Here is an 18728-nt window from a genome sequence, read left to right as displayed (position 1 = left end):
CAAAGCTATATAAATTAAAAAATACAATTATACTATACTAATACAGTATGGTATTAAAAAAAGGTAGATTAAATTTGCATTCAAAGTCCATTTAAGTTCTACACATAGTGATCCAGACGTGGTATTAGTAGTAATACTTGTCGCTAGGGTCTGGATCACTATGTGTAGAACTTAAATGGACTTTGAATGCAAATTTACTCTCCCTTTTTTTACTACCATACTGTATTAGTATAGTATAATTTTTAAGTCTTTTAAATTTCAAGTATCATATAACACTATTAGTAATATTGCTGTTAGGACATTATATTTTTTAATTTATAGAGCTTTGTATTGTAGCACAGCTATGTTCTATGGTATAGACAAACATTGATTTCTCTATAGAACCATTTTGGCTAGCGATTGGTCTTCAATCCTCTTTTTTCGAATATATATATATATATATATATATATATATTTATGTGTTTATATGTATATAATCATATACATATATATTTACATTGCGGTCTATGGTTACAAACTGATGTTAATGCAGAAATATTCTAAATGTTAGTGTAGTTGAAGAATAACTATTCAGCAGCACAATCCTGATTATTTCTGAATTGCATGATAAAGCGCATGTTCTTTATTGCTCCAGCTATGCCTTTCACTCAGAGAACGTGCGCCCTTGACACACTAGAGCAGCGCAATCAGTATAGAGGGAATTGGATAGAAGAAGAAACTTGAAGTAAGAAAAATATTAGCGGCATTGGGTGGACGGCGTGCACACCCTCCATGTAAGTTTAACGATGCGTTTTATATTTGTCCGAAATAGATTGGCTTAAATACATAAGGCATTTAGGAAAATACTGTGAAAAATCCTACATTTACTGTCCCTTTAATCAACCATAATAAATGAGGACAGCTACACAAAAAAAAACAACATGAGCAACTCAATACAACATAATTGCAATTACAAGTGTTTTGAAGCAACATGGTTTTTATACATCAAAGAAGGAAACATTTTTAAAACTCAAGAGGGTCAAATATTAGAACTCTTTATGTGCCTTTAATCTGTGTCAAACAGAGCCTGTTGACATGAATAAGCTCCCATACAGTCTAAAGGTCTGTGCACTTTTAAGCACTCAGATATTAAGACTTATCAAAATGCATCTTCATGGAGCCAATTTGTGCCACATTCACAACCCCTCAGAACTAATCAGAGAGGCTGTAACATAACTTTATTTTTGAACATTTTAATAGGTGCAGAAATCCTGGTGTAGAAGAGGCGTTAACTCACCCATATGGAGTCTTATGTAGCTTAAGCTAATGCTGTTGGGAGCTGCCACTGGTGTAATTAAAGGGATAGTCAAAATTAAAAAGTCATAGATAGGGCGCGCAATTTTAAAAAGTTTTCAATTTATTAAACTGTCTTTGTTCTTTTTTTATCCTTTCTTTAAAGGGACACTGTACCCAAATTTTTTCTTTCATGAATCAGATAGAGCATGCAATTTTAAGCATCTTTCTAATTTACTCCTATTGTCAAATTTTCTTTATTCACTTGGTATTTTTATTTGAAAAGCAAGAATATAAGTTTAGATGCCGGCCCATTTTTGGTGAACAACCTGGGTTGTCCTTGCTGATTGGACAGCACCAATAAACAAGTGCTGTCCATGGTTCTGAACCACAAATTGGCTGGCTCCTTAGCTTAGATGTCTTCTTTTTCAAATAAAGAAAGCAAGAGAACGAAGAAAAATTGATAATAGGAGTAAATTAGAAAGTTGCTTAAAATTATTTGCTCTATATGAATCACAAAAGAAAAAATTTGGGTTCAGTGTCCCTTTAAGAGTTGAAGAGTAGACCTAGGTAGGCTTATAAAAGCTCAGGAGTGTGCATGTGTCTTTAGAACTGTATAGCAGTAGAATTTACAACTTTGCACACTCATGAAAGTTTACTGTCCCTTTAAAGGGATACAAAACCCAAAATGTTTATTTCATGATTCAGATAGAGCATGCAATTTTAAACCACTTGCTAATTTACTTCTATTACAAAATATTCTTTGTTCTGTTTGTATCTTTTGGTGAAAAGCAGGGACTTCAGCTCAGGATCATGCACTTGTCTGGAACATTATATGGCAGCTGTTTTGCAAAAATGTTAACCATTTGCAAGAGCAGTAGGTGGTAGCACTATATCCTGCCATGCCGAGACACCTACCTAGGTATCTCTTCAACAAAGAATACCACAGAAATGGAGCAAATTGAAAACATTTTTACAGTTGCATTCTCTGAATCACAAAAGAAAAATGTTTGGGTTAGATGATATCGCTTTAACAAATGATGCCACCTGAGGTTCCCTAATTCAAAGAGCGCTACACAGTATGTTGGGCAGGTATGCATGAGCTGTTTGAGCTACCACAGGCAAATGTCTCAACCGTTTGGAGGAGGGGCAATTTACATTTATACACAATGTATGTGTGTAGAGATTATATAGATATAGATATATAGATATAAATATAAAATATATTTAGGTTTATTTATTTAGTAATAGAAAGTTCTTTCCGCCATAAAAAGATGATTAACATGTGTTAGTCATATATTAACTCCATTTTGTTCTTAAACATGCCCTTACCTTAGAAAAACTTCTAAGCATACCAAATTGAATATAGATATCTCTTACAGCGATGCATGTCATATTTTCACTAATATCTCTTTCTATTTGATGTAGGAAAATCGACAAATTATACAGTAGTTACTGGGGGGGAAACTATACTCCAATTTGATATAGTTTGATTAAAAAAAAAATCATCTTCAAGTTATCTTCATTCACACAGACTAGCTTAATACAGTCATCAAACTTTCTGACGATCCAAGAATTCTATTTCTCATTGAAGGCACAATGAGAGTAAAGACATTAAACTGATACAGATGTCAGATACATCAACATTATTAACCAAGAGTACAATATTACATGTTTTGAATTAAGAGTTTCCATGTTTAAGACTTCTTCCCGAATTACATCAGACTTCCGTTGGAAGAGGAGGAGCTCTCACGCACGCTGTCCTGGTATCAGCGGCTTAGAGGGATGAAGTAAGATCCTACAACCCTCCCTTCTGAACGAGCCTGCCCACGGCCATATCCACGCCGGCTTTTGGGCTTTATACTGCTGCATAGAGATCGCTGCAGCACTCGGCAGCGGAAGCGCTAAATTGGCAATGCCACTGCTACCCGTGCTCAGTAGCAAGACCTCAGGAATCGCATGTAAGACCGTGGATTAGTTTGAACCGGCTTTTTGGGATTTTCTATTCCACAGCCTCTTACCGCTGGTAGAACACCCGGAATAGATACCGGAGCAGACGCCGGGGAGAAAGGAATACCCGTGCACTCCTGGTAGGGCGAAACGGGTCGGAGCTGCTGGCCTCTGCGGAGGTATCCATAGGACCGAGACAAAACAGCCGCGGAGGGATCTCGTGAGACCACCTGTCTTCTTCGGCCCTTCACCAGAGACCCAGTGGAGTGGCGCCAGTACATAGGAACACAGTACTGCAGAAATTAAGGCTGTGGAGGATACTGAACCAGAACGCAGGGGATCTGTCTTCCCAGTCCAGGGTACATGATGCATCTGGAAGTCTGGTAAAGTAAAAAGTGAACTTTGATACACATAAGATGGTTGCCGGCCTTGCGATTCCTATGACCACTGGTATGCAATCTTTTATTTAAGTGGAACTTTTTTTTTTTTTTTTTTTCTTCTTTTGTTACTATTTCACCGGGGACATAGCTGACTGTAACCTGAGCCCCAAGAAACAAAAAGGAGTACAAGGGGACTTTTAAAAGGACCTTCCCTTATATATTATATATAAGAGCATAAAGAAAAGAATAAAAGGATAAAGGGGGTTCCCTGCAAGTATTTGCATCTGTGCTCATAACTAGAAGAAGGGAGTATAACTCAGCTATATTTGGTTAATAAGTTCCTTTGCTTTTTTTTCTATCCTAGAAGAAATACTGGGACTCTAAACAATATTAAGAGCATATTCATGGAAGATATTAAGACTGTAATTAATATTGGCAGTTTACGGGGATCATTCTGTGGACTGTGTTGAGTTTTTCTGCCATCTGATCTATATCATATCACTGAAGTAGTAAAGGAAAGGAAAAAGAAAGGAAAAAGAGAAAGAAGGGGAGAAAAGGGAAAGGATAGAGGAAAGGGGAGGGAAGGGGGGGAAGGAAAAGGAAGAAAAAGAAAGACTGGCTATCAGGATTTGTGTTTATTGTACCATATTTGTTTGCATAAGTACAGTGACTGACATATATTGGGTAATGGTAGCTGCACACTTGTCTCTTTATTTGCAATAATTGTATAGGGTTGTTTCTCCCACTTTTTTAGTTGGTTGCTTTTTTCTCTCTCCTCTTAGTGTAGGGGAAGCTCTGGATAGGTTCCCCTCTCGTTCCAGGATTTAAAATAATCACTAATTGCACTATTTGTAAATACACATATGGTCACTTAATTAAGTGTCCCTGTAACCTATATACACATCTCAATTAAGCAAATATAAAAAAAAAAAAAAAAGAAAAAGATAAAAGGAAAGAAAAAGATAAAAAAGAAAAGAAGGGGAAAAAGGAAGAAAGAAACAAAAAAAAGAAAAAACACAAAACAATTTTGTTTTACACTCAGAAGCACATTTAGAAATATTTTATCACAGTTCACTTGCTCACTATTGTTGCTATTTTTTTTTTGGCAGCACCATTTTCCACTTTTTTGCTTATGGAAAAATACTTCACGCAGGTTAACCAACCCTATACCAAAATGCCTGTTAAATCCAAAGATAAAAAGAGCAAGGTATTAGACATGAGCTCTAGCTCTTCTGAAACCCCAGTCATTAGCACTGATAACCAATCCCTGGTACTTCAACTCAGTAACCTCTTTTCACCTCAATTTGAAATGATTAAAAAGGAGTTAAACACTATTTCAACTGAACTCAATACCCTCAATACAGAGGTGAAACAATTCGCCACTAGAATGGCAGAGGCGGAGAGTAGGATTTCTGATATGGAAGATCTAATAAATAAACAGGAATCTATGTTAGCTAAACAACAGTCTAAGATTCAAAGTATTGAATTGCGCCTAGAAGAGCAAGAAGATCGCTCGAGACGCAATAATATCAGAATTTTAGGAATCCCTGAAACAGCAGAATATAATAACTTGATTGAGTTCACTTCTTTAATCTTACCCCAAGCTTTAGGGTTTCCCACCCATTCTTTACCCTTATCTATAGAGAGAGCCCATAGATTAGGAGCTAAGAGATATGCTGAGAATGGTATAAGTAAAGACAGGGTATGTATATTTAAACTGTTGAGGTTTCAAGATAAAGTTGAAATGTTGAGATTATACAGAAAATTTGAATCGTTCAGTATCCATGATAGGAAGATATTACTATTTCAAGATTTCTCCTATGAGACAGTACAAAAAAGAAAAGTTATGGCTCCCCTGTGTACAGTAATGATTAAAAAAGGAATGAATGCACGACTGATTTATCCTGCTAAGATCATAGTAGATGATAATGGTGTCAAGAAAGTTTTCTCTGAAGCAGATAAAGTTAAAGAATATATTAATTCTAAAGAGGGATAAGTAAAACTAGTGAGGAAATATCCTGTTATTCTAGATGGAGCTATAATGAAATGGGAGTGCTCTCGTTATTGTGGATATATATTTTTAGTATCTACCCCTGTTCTCTTTTTTTTTTTTTTTTTTTTTTTTTTTCTTCTCTCTCTTTCTTTCTTTCTCTGCTCTTTTTCTTGCCCCTACCTGCTCTTCTCCCCGGTTTTTATCTATAAGCCAGACCTGAATTTAGGCATGCAATGTGTGATTTTTTTGGACTTAGGGTCTAGACGAGGAACAAATTACCTCCTTTTTATATATATATATAGTCTAAGGATACGATTAAAATTTTATTTGGTTTAAATGACTAACTTTATTGGGAATTTAAAGATTCTTTCATGGAATGTGGGTGGCATTATTAACCCCGTTAAACGGAAACTTATAATAAAAAAACTAGGATCGCAGAACCCAAATATTGTATTTCTACAAGAAACTCACTTAAGAAGTTCAGAGATCCCTAAGTTACGTGCTAGATGGGTTGGGGAAGTGATTGCAACTCCATGCATTGTAAGGAAATCAGGAGTAGCTTTATTGTTAAGCAAAAATTTAACATATCAAATAATTCAGAGTGAATTAGATTTAGAGGCAAGATTTATGATTGTTCAAATATTAATTAATGGTATTAAACTGGTTTTATGTAACATCTATGCCCCAAATACTTTTTCAAAATTATTTTGGGAAAAATTGAAGGCTAAACTCCTGCCATTTGCAGCAGATAAAATGATAATAGGAGGAGACTTTAATCTCTCACTTTGCCCAGTGATTGACAGACTCTCAAAAAAAAATTTGGCGATGTACAATAAACAAGCTAAGTATATGGGAAAATTCTGTCACCAGTTAAAACTAAATGATATATGGAGACTTTATAACCCCGACAAGCGTATATTCACATGTGAATCTAAAACATTTAAGACATTTTCTAGGATTGATTTTATTTTAGTTACTGAATCTCTATCTTTGCATAAAATGGAGGCTGATATTGGTGAGATTATTGTCTCGGACCATGCGATTGTCTCACTGTCATTTCATTCAGATATAAAGCTATCAAGGGGTAATCTTAACTTTGTCTTTCCGCGATATATGTATAAAAATATAAAATTTACTCTGTGGTTAAAACAGAAGTGGAAAGACTACTGCACAAATAATATCTCGTATCTTCAGAACATTGAAATTTTTTGGGAAGCTTCTAAGGCTTTTTTGAGGGGCGAAATAAAGGCTTATATGTGTAGAATGAAAAGGAAGGAGTGTAAGAGAGAAGTGCAATTAGCTAATCAAGTTAAAAATAGTTATAAGGAGTACATAAGGGACCCCTCTAGTACACATTGGGAAAGGTATTCCCGGGCTAGGTCGGAAAGGGAGATATTCTTTAAACAAAAATCGGTACAGGAAGAGACTAAACTAAACCTACGTTACAAAGGGTACTATGGATGCTCCGCTAAACATCTTGCAAATATAGTACGATATCGGAAAAAAAAGAATTACATTTTGGTAATTAAAGATCAGGATAATAGATATACTGATTTATCTGATATTAGAAAGATTTTTTTTACATATTATCAGAATATATATTCATCTACCAGTAATCATAATCAGAATCAAGAGAAATTCTGGTCCCAAATAAAACTCCCGCAAGTGGCAGATGAACTGCTTGATAAGTTGAATGCTCCCATCTCACTAAAGGAGATAGAGGAGGCAATTTATAAAGTCAAGTTGAATAAAGCAGCTGGTCCAGATTTTCTTCCTGCGGAATACTATAAAATACTGGTTGAAGAAGTAAAACCGGTTCTAGAAAAGTTATATAATAACTATTTTATGCATAACTGTCCAATTTCAAGTTACTTTTCAGCAGCGTATATTTCTTTAATTCCCAAAAAAGATAAAGACCTAGAAGACCCGGCCTCATACAGACCAATATCGGTACTTAACGTAGATTACAAAATATTGACATCTATTTTGGCAGTGAGACTCATGGCATGTCTGGATAAAGTTATTCATCAGGATCAGACTGGTTTCATGGTTTCAAGAAATTCTGCGAAAAATATGAGGAAAGTAACTACATTAATAGATTATATTTGGAATTTAAATAAGGAAATTAATAAATACTTTAAACAGGATATTGCATTACTGACATTGGACGCGGTCAAAGCATTTGACTCCATAGAATGGGTGTACTTATTTCATACTCTTGAAAAGTTTGGGTTTAAGAACCAATTTGTACAGTTTGTCCGTAACTTATATCAATCTCCTATCTCTTTTATTTTGATTAATGATAACTTAACCCCTGGAATTAGGCTTCAGAAGGGTACCAGGCAAGGTTGCCCATTATCTCCCTTGCTCTTTAACCTGGCCTTGGAACCCCTCGCCATATGGCTAAGGGAAGTTTTAGAAGGGATTACTATTGGTAAAAACTCTATTAAGACACTTCTGTACGCGGATGATCTGTTATTGTGTCTATATAATACACATAAATCTATTCCGACAGTACTAGATTCTTTGGAGTTTTTCGGTTCATTTTCTGGGTATAAAGTGAATTATAGTAAAAGCGAAATAATGTGGATCTATAAAACTAGTAGTAGGGTAACTAATACTGTATTCAAGGAAGTTGAAGTATTAAGATACTTAGGGATTTTTTTACATAAAAACCCAAGAAAATGGTATGAACTGAATTTTTGTCCTGTATTACAGAAAATCCAATTAGATTTGAAGGCGTGGGAAGTATTCCCCTTATCAATATCTGCCAAGGTTAGCCTTATCAAGACAATTATCTTCCCGCGTATTCTCTTCCCTTTTCAGAATCTCCCTCTAATATTGACGAAATCTGATTTACAGAAAATATATTCAAATTTCTCTCATTTTATCTGGCATGGTAAGAAAAAATCGCGAATTGCAATTGAAAAATTAATGCAAACACGCGAATGCGCCGGTTTAGCACTACCTAATATAAAATTTTATAATTTAGCTGCACTGGGTAAAATTGCCCTTGATTGGTTGGCTGAAACAAATTGGTTTTCGTCATCGGAAATTGAAAGCATTATGGTTTCCCCTTGGTCTCTTAAAGCATTATTGCATATTCAAATTCAAAATATTCCCAGTAATATTAAGACGTTAATCTCATTCAGGAACATAATTCTTGCGTGGCAGGGGTTGTGTACATTAACCGGAGTAGTTTATTCTTTTTCAGAGTATTTACCAATACTGGGTAACCCAGAGTTCTCCCCGGGTACTAATCAGAAGGTATTTAAAAGTTGGGCTTCTAAAGGGCTTGTTGCAGTCTATCAATTGCTTAAAGAAGAGAGGCAATTAATAACTTTCGATAATTTAAAGAGGGAATTTGACTTATCTATGACTAGCTTATATGCGTATCTTCAAATTCATCATTTTATAAAAACCAAGAAGTGGAATGGCAGTGGGATGATCGCATGGTCTGTGTTAAAATCTTGCATTATTATATCTAAAGTCAAGGCACCCTCAATCTCACTACTATATAGTATTATGCTGGCCAAACAAAGTGATTCTCTCCTGGAAAATTTGAATTTAAAATGGGGACTAGCAACAACAGAGCTGGATCAAGGTAAAATAAAAGATAGTTGTAAAATTGTTAACAAGGCTAGAATTCCAATGAGTTGGAAAGAAAGTCATATCAAGTTAATTAATAATTACTACTTCACACCACTGAAATTATCTAAAATTTTTCGTAGGCAAAATTTCTTTTGTCCGCGGTGTCTTTATGTAAATGCAGACATCTCACATATGTTCGTATCCTGTCCAAAAATTGATCAGTTCTGGAAAAAGGTTGTTTTTTGGTTTAATAATTTATATGAAACTAACTTACAGTTAGATGCTGACAGTATATATTTTCTTGATCACAGTTGTCCTGAGGTATACTCACAGAGGAAAAGTCTAGATGTGATTATTCTTCTTGTTAGACAACTTATCTTAAAGAACTGGAAAGCTAAAAAAATGCCGAGTTTTTCAGTATTTATTAAAGAGGTACAGACGCAGATAATTTTCGAATCTTTTCAGTTGAAAGAAGCAAGTGAAAGAGAAGTCAAGAAATTCCTAGTTAGATGGTTTCCTATAATTAAGACATATTCGCCAGAAGCTCAAAAATCTATTTTATACCCCTTTTTAAGTTCAGATAGTTATTGTGATCTAGTGTTATTAGGTGTTTTTCCAGCAGAATGGATCAGGAGTTATAGAGATATATAATAAAATAATCTTATTTTATTCATTAAGGTTTTGAACGCTAAATTCGGATTTGGTGAGAGCCGTGGGGGGGGGAATAGGTTTAGAGTAAACTAGGTAGAGGGGCCTTTTTCCTTTTTTTTTTTTTTTTTTTTTCCTCTCTTCCCGCTGCTTTTTCTTTTTTATTCTATTTTTTGTTCTGTTCTTTGTATATAGCGATAATATAATTGGCTTGACGTGTGGACAATTAGATCTATTGTATTTTTATAAATATGTTTTGAAGCGATATAAATGGTCACAGTTTTGTATTAGGGTATCTAATATTTTTTTATCTTTTGTTCTTATTCTGTGCACCATGACTTTGCCCTGCGTGGTATTTGAAATGTTCACATATGTTGAATTTGTTCTGTTCTTTTTTCCCCACACTAATGGCCTGAATAAATAAATATTTAAAAAAAAAAAAGAGTTTCCATGTTTTTTAGATCATCAACCAATTTGTGTTGGAGGTGGGAAGTCTCATTTATGGTGGCAATGTATATTAAATATTTGGGAAAACATTGCTGTGGAATCTGTTGGCGCTCTACAAATACCTGATAATATTATTAATCCCTTTACCTTTGGATCCTTGCCTGTGATTATTTAATAAAATATTAATGCCTGTGATTATTTAATAAACCTCCAAAACAATTCCATACTTACCAGAAAAAAATCTTTAATATGTTAAGTAATATCTGTAGTGTAGAATTTCTGCTAGAAAAACCTTGTAAATAAGTCAAAGTTCCCACAATGGTTCCAAATGTGTAAGTATGTAATAGATGAATTTTTATTATATTAAATATAAATGTATATGATGAAATTAGAGCAGCACTGTTTGTTTATGTGTCACAACGATTTAAGGTATAAGATGTTTAGCGACCTGGGTTATAGGTTTCCTTTTAGAGTTCATTCAGAAACAAAATGAGGTAAAGATTGGATTAAGACTGAGGTCATTTGTCACTTTAAGTTTTGATATGCTTAGTTTGCTCTTATAATATAAACAATCTTGTTAATAGGACTTTGTATAATTATGGTAGAAAAGGCTACGTGTATGTTTCAGGAATATGAAGAAGATAGATATCTATACAATGCCCATGATTACGGAAGATTGGTTTTCTTTATTTTGCGTTTGTTTTTTTATTTAAAAGGGACACTGAACCCAAATTTTTTCTTTCGTGATTGAGATAGAGCATGCAATTTTAAGCAACTTTCTAATTTACTCCTATTATTAATTTTTCTTCATTCTATTTCTATCTTTATTTGTAAAATAAGGCATCTAAGCTTTTTTTTGGTTCAGAACTCTGGATAGCACTTTTTTATTGGTGGATGAATTTATGCACCAATCAGCAAGAACAACCCAGTTTGTTCAGCAAAAATGGGCCAGCATCTAAACTTTCATTCTTGCATTTCAAATAAAGATACCAAGAGAATGAAGAAAATTGGATAATAGGAAAAAATGAGAAAGTTGCTTAAAATGTCATGCTCTATCTGAATCATGGAAGAAAAAAATTGGGGTCAGTGTCCCTTTAATCCTCAAGTTCTCATATTTCTGTTAAAAAAATAATGAAGATGTAATATTTTAGAAAATAAGGTTGCTAATAAATTTAATGTGCACTACATTTAGTTTATTCAGAATTGTATGTTGTTAGACAAATGCAATCTCTGTGTACATCTGCTACTGCTGTATATGTTCTGTAACCTCAATAAAAAAAAATACTAAAAAAAATAAATATATATATATCAGTCCGTACAGCTTTACACAATTATTGTGTCCTTAAAAGGGACATAAAACCCACGTGTTTTTCTTTCATAATTTAGAAAGAACATGCCATTTTAAACAACTTTCTAATTCACTTCTATTATCTAATGTGCATTATCTCTTGATATCCTTTGCTGAAAAGCCTATCTAGATAGGCTCAGTAGCGGCTGATTGGTGCCTGGTGTGATTGGTTTACCCATGTGCATTGATATTTCTTCAACAAAGGATATCTAAAGTATGAAGCAAATTAGATAATAGAAGTAAATGAGAATGTTGTTTAAAATTGTATTCTCTGTCTCACTCATGAAAGAAAATTTGAGTTTAATGTCACTTTAACGCCTCCCAATATGTTTGTATAATCAAAAAATATAAAAAGGAAAAGTAACCTAAAACTAAAATAAACAAGTGAAAAACTTAAAAAGAGCAAGATTAGAAATAAAATAATTTAAAAATAATTTTCAAACTGGCTTAATTGAAATAAAATCTGACATACCTGGTTTGAGGTCTGTTTTATCTTCTCTGAGGTAACATTTTCTTTTAATACAGAAGCGATAAGGTGAGCCACTGCCTGCAGGATGAAAAACAAAACAAACAAAAATGGACAATAAGAACAATAAAAAAAGACAACAATATGAATCCAAAGGTTTTCTTCTGTGCCCAGAATTCAAAGGGAAATGATAAACTGAATATTTTAAAATGGACATGCGAGTCAAAATGTAAGGGCTATGCCAGTAAAAAAATGATATGCTCTCATTCATTAGGGGATGTCCTTTTATCACAATCAACCCTACAAGTCTATATGTCTACCTATCCAATAAAGAGATTAAAAACATAGGTGAAGTCTATATGTCTACCTGTCCAATAAAGAGATTAAAAACATAGGTGAAGTCTATATGTCTACCTGTCCAATAAAGAGATTAAAAACATAGGTGAAGTCTATATGTCTACCTGTCCAATAAAGAGATTAAAAACATATGAAGTACCCCTAGGGTGCAGGAGAGAACTGTTGCTACTGGGCCAATTCAGCAGCACTAAATGTTCAGTTGGGTCATGTGGCTAGAGCTGCTGATTCAATCAACTGCAGTTTCCTCAAGGGATCAGCACTTTTCTGCAGTTACCGAGTGGCATTTTACCTATGTGTTTAAACCTTTTGCATGGGTTAAACACAAATTTTCAGTGTCGATAGTGATAAAATGACATGCTCTAACAAATGAGAGCAATGTCATTTCCCCACTATAATGGTCCATTACATTTCTATGGTTCAGACAGATCATGAAGTTTTAAAAGATGTTTCAATTTACTTCTATTATCAAATTTACTTTGATGTGTTATATTTTGCTAAAAGTAGGTAGGGCTCATGAGCAGCAATGCACCAATGGGAGCTAGCTGGTCATTGGTTCACTAGATGTGTTCAGCTAGCAAACAGTAGTGCATTGCTGCCCTGTAGCTGACCTTAATTTGCAGATGTTAAACACATAGTTAAATGCAAACAAAAGTACAATAATAAAAAGGACTCTAACACAAAGTGATGTATAAAACTCACAACACATATTATAATGTATAATATGTGTCCCTTTAAATTCACCAACTGAGGGTTTGACAAATGCAAGTCACCAGATCACCATGGCAGATGGCAACTAAAAAAAAAGTCAACCTAATACTGTCTTATATCACAAGTAATCCTCTCTCTGCCTGTCTGAACTTTTGTTTTCCTAAGTTGATAAGGCTGTGATATACATGCAGAGCAGGGTACCGTTTTAAACTCATAATGTGTGTATAGCTTGAATGTACTATATTCTGGTGTGGGGGGACTGAAAATCAGAAATAAACTGCAAAAGTAAGTATAAACCATTATTTAAGGTTTAAAGTGACAATAAACTCAACATTTAATCCCCTTTTAAAATGCTTAAGGAAAGCAAAACAGCATTGCAATATACATCCTTATTTATGTTTTACTTTTTCTGTAAATAACCTTGAAAAGTGTCATTGTTCTTGTTTTTTTTTATTGTACTAATAAAATTACGGTTTTAAATTATTTTAATTTTTTTTGTTTAGCATTGCAATTTTAGTTGAGATGTGCTATTGTTAGTTTATTGTCCCTTTCAAAATGATTTGTAGTGTTTTGTCTCAATATGCAACATGAAGTTAAAAACTTCACATGCATGTCTAATGTTACTTAAAGGGACACTGAACCCAATTTTTTTCTTTCATGATTCAGATAGAGCATGCAATTTTAAGCAACTTTCTAAATTACTCCTATTATCAATTTTTCTTCATGCTCTTGGTATCTTTATTTGAAAAAGCAGGAATGTAAGCTAACGAGCGTGCCCATTTTTGGATAGCGCTTGCTGATTGGTGGGCACATTTAGCCACCAATCAACAAGCTGTACCCAGGTGCTGAACCAAATATGGGCCGGCTTGTAAGCTTACATTTCTGCTTTACTAAATAAAGATAGCAAGAGAACAAAGAAAAACTGATAAATAGGAGTAAATTAGAAAGTTGCTTAAAATTGCATGCTCTATCTGAATCATGAAAGAAAAAAACTGGTTTCAGTGTCCCTTTGACCATCAAAGTTAATTTATGATGTGTGCAACTAACAATGTCATATAATATTGTGATTTAAAAAAAAAAAATTAATCCCCAAACACTTAGGTCCAGATTACAAATGGAGCACAATTTAATGATCCCGCTCAATAGTTAACTGCGCTAGAAGTAAGCTTTTTGCACTCTTATTATGAGTTTAAAATAAAAAAAATAAAAAACTACTCGTGCACAAATAGAATTGCATATTCTCAAGTGTATTAAACCGACATGAAAATATTAATATTTCACATTTCAGTGTTCTTCACATAACATTGTGTGTATATATTATATATATATATATACACATACATATATTCACACATATATTATATAGATATAGATATAGAGAGAGAGAGAGAGAGAGAGAGAGAGAGAGAGAGAGAGAGAGAGAGAGAGAGAGAGAAACAAAAAGAAGCACTCACTGAATCTTCATCAAAAAGTGACAAAAACTTTTAATGCAGTTTGTGACGTTTCGGGACAGCAACAGTCCCTTCCTCTGACAAATTAACACTGAACAAAAGCAGCCTTAAATAGGCTCCCAAACACACTCCCCTCAAGATCAGCCAATCTGCAAAGAGCTGCCATCAACCTAGCCTTATCCATAACATCCCTAAGGCTCAATACCAACGTGTAATCAGAAATAACACGGATGAAACAACATGTGAACAACAGCTACAGGAGATGACACAACGTTTTGTCCAAAGGGGATACAAACCAAAAGAGTTACGAGATATGAAAACTCAAGCATTGCACACTGGAGATACAGCAGGTATTACACCGTCGGATAATACCAACCAACTTACTTTTGTGACCACATATTCCCCTGATGTAGTACCACTAACTAGGATGGTTAAAGAAGAATGGAAATTAATAGAAGCTGACAACACTTTACCATTCAAAGATTGGAAACCACCAAGAATAGGTTTCAGACGGGGTAAAAACCTTAGAGATATTTTGGTGAAGGCCGACATTAATCCTGATGGCGGTTCACAAACGTGGTTAAAAACAAAGAAAAAGGGTTGTTATCGATGTATCAGCTGCGTGACCTGCAGTGGGATGCTCACAGGCCCCCACTTCCATCATCCAGAAAGCAATAAAATCTATGACATCAGGTACTTCCTTACTTGCACCACTAAATTTGTGGTGTATCTATTGAATTGCCCGTGTGGCAAGTTCTATGTTGGTAAGACGAAAGATGATGCCAAAACAAGGATGGCCAATCATAGATCTAGCACCAGACTGGCAATAATAAAATGGAAAGGCGGATCAACCGGTAGCGAGACATTTTCTGGAGGCGGGACATTCAGTCAATGATTTGAGATTTAGACTCATTGACCATGTGCCAGTCCCTAGAAGAGGAGGCGATAGAGGCAACATTCTATTACGCAAGGAATCAAGATGGATTTACGAATTGGGGACTATATACCCCAGAGGACTTAATACCCACACTGGATGGCAATGTTTCCTGTGATTTTTGTTTTTTGATTTTTTATGATTCCTTAGGAGTCCCTACGAGAATCTATGCCTCTGTGAGAGTCCACTATAATCCACATTTACAATAATCAACATCTATGAGAGTCCATGAGTCCATCACAAGTGATCTCTTTTTTGATTTATTTATTTTTTTATGATTATCTATTACTTTTGATTAATTTTTTGTTTGTCTTTGGATCATGTTTTGATCCCACACATATATATTTTTATTTTTTATTTTTTCTAGTTTTTCAATTTTTTCAATTTTTTAATTGTTCCAAATAATTTTTCCATTCTGTTTCATTTTTCATAATTTATTCTTATTTTTATCTTTATTTTTCCATCCTTAGGAATAAAAATCCAAGTAAATACTTTGATACTATACAGATTTTTGTAAATTAGTATATCCTTGGGGTAATGAAAAGAACATTATGATATAATTATCCTGTCTAAATATCTCTTTAATTTATTTTCTAAGATTTGCTTGGATAATAGCTCCTTGGATACTATTTTTCCAATATGAAGTATCTGTTCTCTATCAGTTCTCCATGCGCCAATTTTTGGTTTTAATTGTATCATTTTAATTGTATCGTTTTTTTTGTGGTGTATCACTCTAAGGAGCGCTTACACCATTCCTGTTGGATCCTTTTGCTGCCTGGTCATGCCCTGCATGATATAGTGCCCTTTTTTTGGGTTGTAGTTAGATGCCCGAGCTTTGGGCAGAGACACGTTGTGATATACATGTTTTTTATGCATTTGTATGCATGTTTATGCATTTCTATGTGGTATTTTTATTTTCACTTTTGTTATTTTTCATTTAGTCACATGCCCAATTGGGCAGGGTATTATTTATTTTCTTTTTTATTTTGATAACCTACCTACACATGGTGATCTAATAATACACACAATATAGATGTAAATTCACGTAACGATCTGAGCAATAGGCTCATTTATTTATGCACTATATTTTAATTACACGCCCATTTGGGCTGGACACATAGCTATTGGCCAATTCCGTCTCACTTACTTATTCACAGATGGCGATTTGAAAGTAAATACATAAAATACATATAATACGATTGTAGATGCAATTAATGAGTTGCTCTATAGGTAAACTTACGCTATATAGTTTAGTCACATGCACTTGGGGGCATGATACTTCTGTTTCATTTACACTCTGGTAATCTATCCACATATGGCGATCTCACAATACATATAATACGAATGTAGTTTTATACAATGATTTGAGCAATAGGCTTTTACATTTACGTATTATAATTTGTTACATGGTTATTTTCGTTTTGGTAGTGAAGAATAAGATGCCAGCATATTAAACATGCCGAGACATATACGCCTCTATACATACGCCCATTTTGACATGGCACTTTGCCATTGGATAATTCTTTGTTTACAACTTTCATAGCTCTTCTCATATGGCGATCTATCACATACATGATATTGATATAGGTGCACGTAGCAATTAATTTAGTAGGATATGCGCTACTTTTGTGTTGTGATTTGTGTCATTTCTTGAGGGCTATAGACGTGCTGTTGATCGCGTCCCTAGTAACAAGGGGCGGATCAGTAACAGAATGAATGACGTACTGGAGCCTATTGTAATCTAACTTTTGTGATCTAACGTTTGATTGGTTATACAATATTTGACGATATCATGAACTATATAATTTATTTAGTCGATTGATAACCACATAGGATGTTTATTGCATATAGGGGGCATGACTACCAGCATTAGGGTCCAAAGAGGATTTGTTTTTAAAGTTTTGGTCGATTATGTTATAACAGTCACATGCACAATTTGTATTATGTTCTTTCATTGGTCACTATATGGGTGTGTTCAATTATTCAGCCTGGATTGGCTGATCTTGAGGGGAGTGTGTTTGGGAGCCTATTTAAGGCTGCTTTTGTTCAGTGTTAATTTGTCAGAGGAAGGGACTGTTGCTGTCCCGAAACGTCACAAACTGCATTAAAAGTTTTTGTCACTTTTTGATGAAGATTCAGTGAGTGCTTCTTTTTGTTTCTCTACAATTCACCGCACAGCACCCTGGTAGTTGTTGAACGTTGGTGAGAGTGCACATACACCAATTTTTGCCTATATATATATATATATATATATATATATACACACACATACATATATATATATATATATATACACACATACACATATATATATATATATATATATATATATATATATATATATATATATATATATATATATATATATACAGGGAGTGCAGAATTATTAGGCAAGTTGTATTTTTGAGGATTTTATTATTGAACAACAACCATGTTCTCAATGAACCCAACAAACTCATTAATATCAAAGCTGAATAGTTTTGGAAGTAGTTTTTAGTTATAGCTATTTTAGGGGGATATCTGTGTGTGCAGGTGACTATTACTGTGCATAATTATTAGGCAACTTAACAAAAAACAAATATATACCCATTTCAATTATTTATTTTTACCAGTGAAACCAATATAACATCTCAACATTCACAAATATACATTTCTGACATTCAAAAACAAAACAAAAACAAATCAGTGACCAATATAGCCACCTTTCTTTGCAAGGACACTCAAAAGCCTGCCATCCATGGATTCTGTCAGTGTTTTGATCTGTTCACCATCAACATTGCGTGCAGCAGCAACCACAGCCTCCCAGAAACTGTTCAGAGAGGTGTACTGTTTTCCCTCCTTGTAAATCTCACATTTGATGATGGACCACAGGTTCTCAATGGGGTTCAGATCAGGTGAACAAGGAGGCCATGTTATTAGATTTTCTTCTTTTATACCCTTTCTTGCCAGCCACGCTGTGGAGTACTTGGACGTGTGTGATGGAGCATTGTCCTGCATGAAAATCATGTTTTTCTTGAAGGATGCAGACTTCTTCCTGTACCACTGCTTGAAGAAGGTGTCTTCCAGAAACTGGCAGTAGGACTGGGAGTTGAGCTTGACTCCATCCTCAACCCGAAAAGGCCCCACAAGCTCATCTTTGATGATACCAGCCCAAACCAGTACTCCACCTCCACCTTGCTGGCG

The 18728-nt window shown here is 34.4% G+C and overlaps 1 protein-coding gene across 1 annotated transcript in view; it reads right to left on the bottom strand.

Moving 5' to 3' along the window:
* FOCAD (focadhesin) overlaps positions 1-18728 on the bottom strand; it is a 1237844-nt gene that overhangs the window by 1193953 nt on the left and 25163 nt on the right. The window contains 1 exon segment of the mRNA XM_053702659.1: positions 12102-12176. Within this exon segment, the coding sequence (XP_053558634.1) occupies positions 12102-12176 (75 nt within the window).

This window comes from Bombina bombina, chromosome 2 (assembly GCF_027579735.1).
Source record: "Bombina bombina isolate aBomBom1 chromosome 2, aBomBom1.pri, whole genome shotgun sequence".
NCBI lineage: Eukaryota > Metazoa > Chordata > Amphibia > Anura > Bombinatoridae > Bombina > Bombina bombina.
This window is presented reverse-complemented; position numbering and strand designations above follow the sequence as displayed.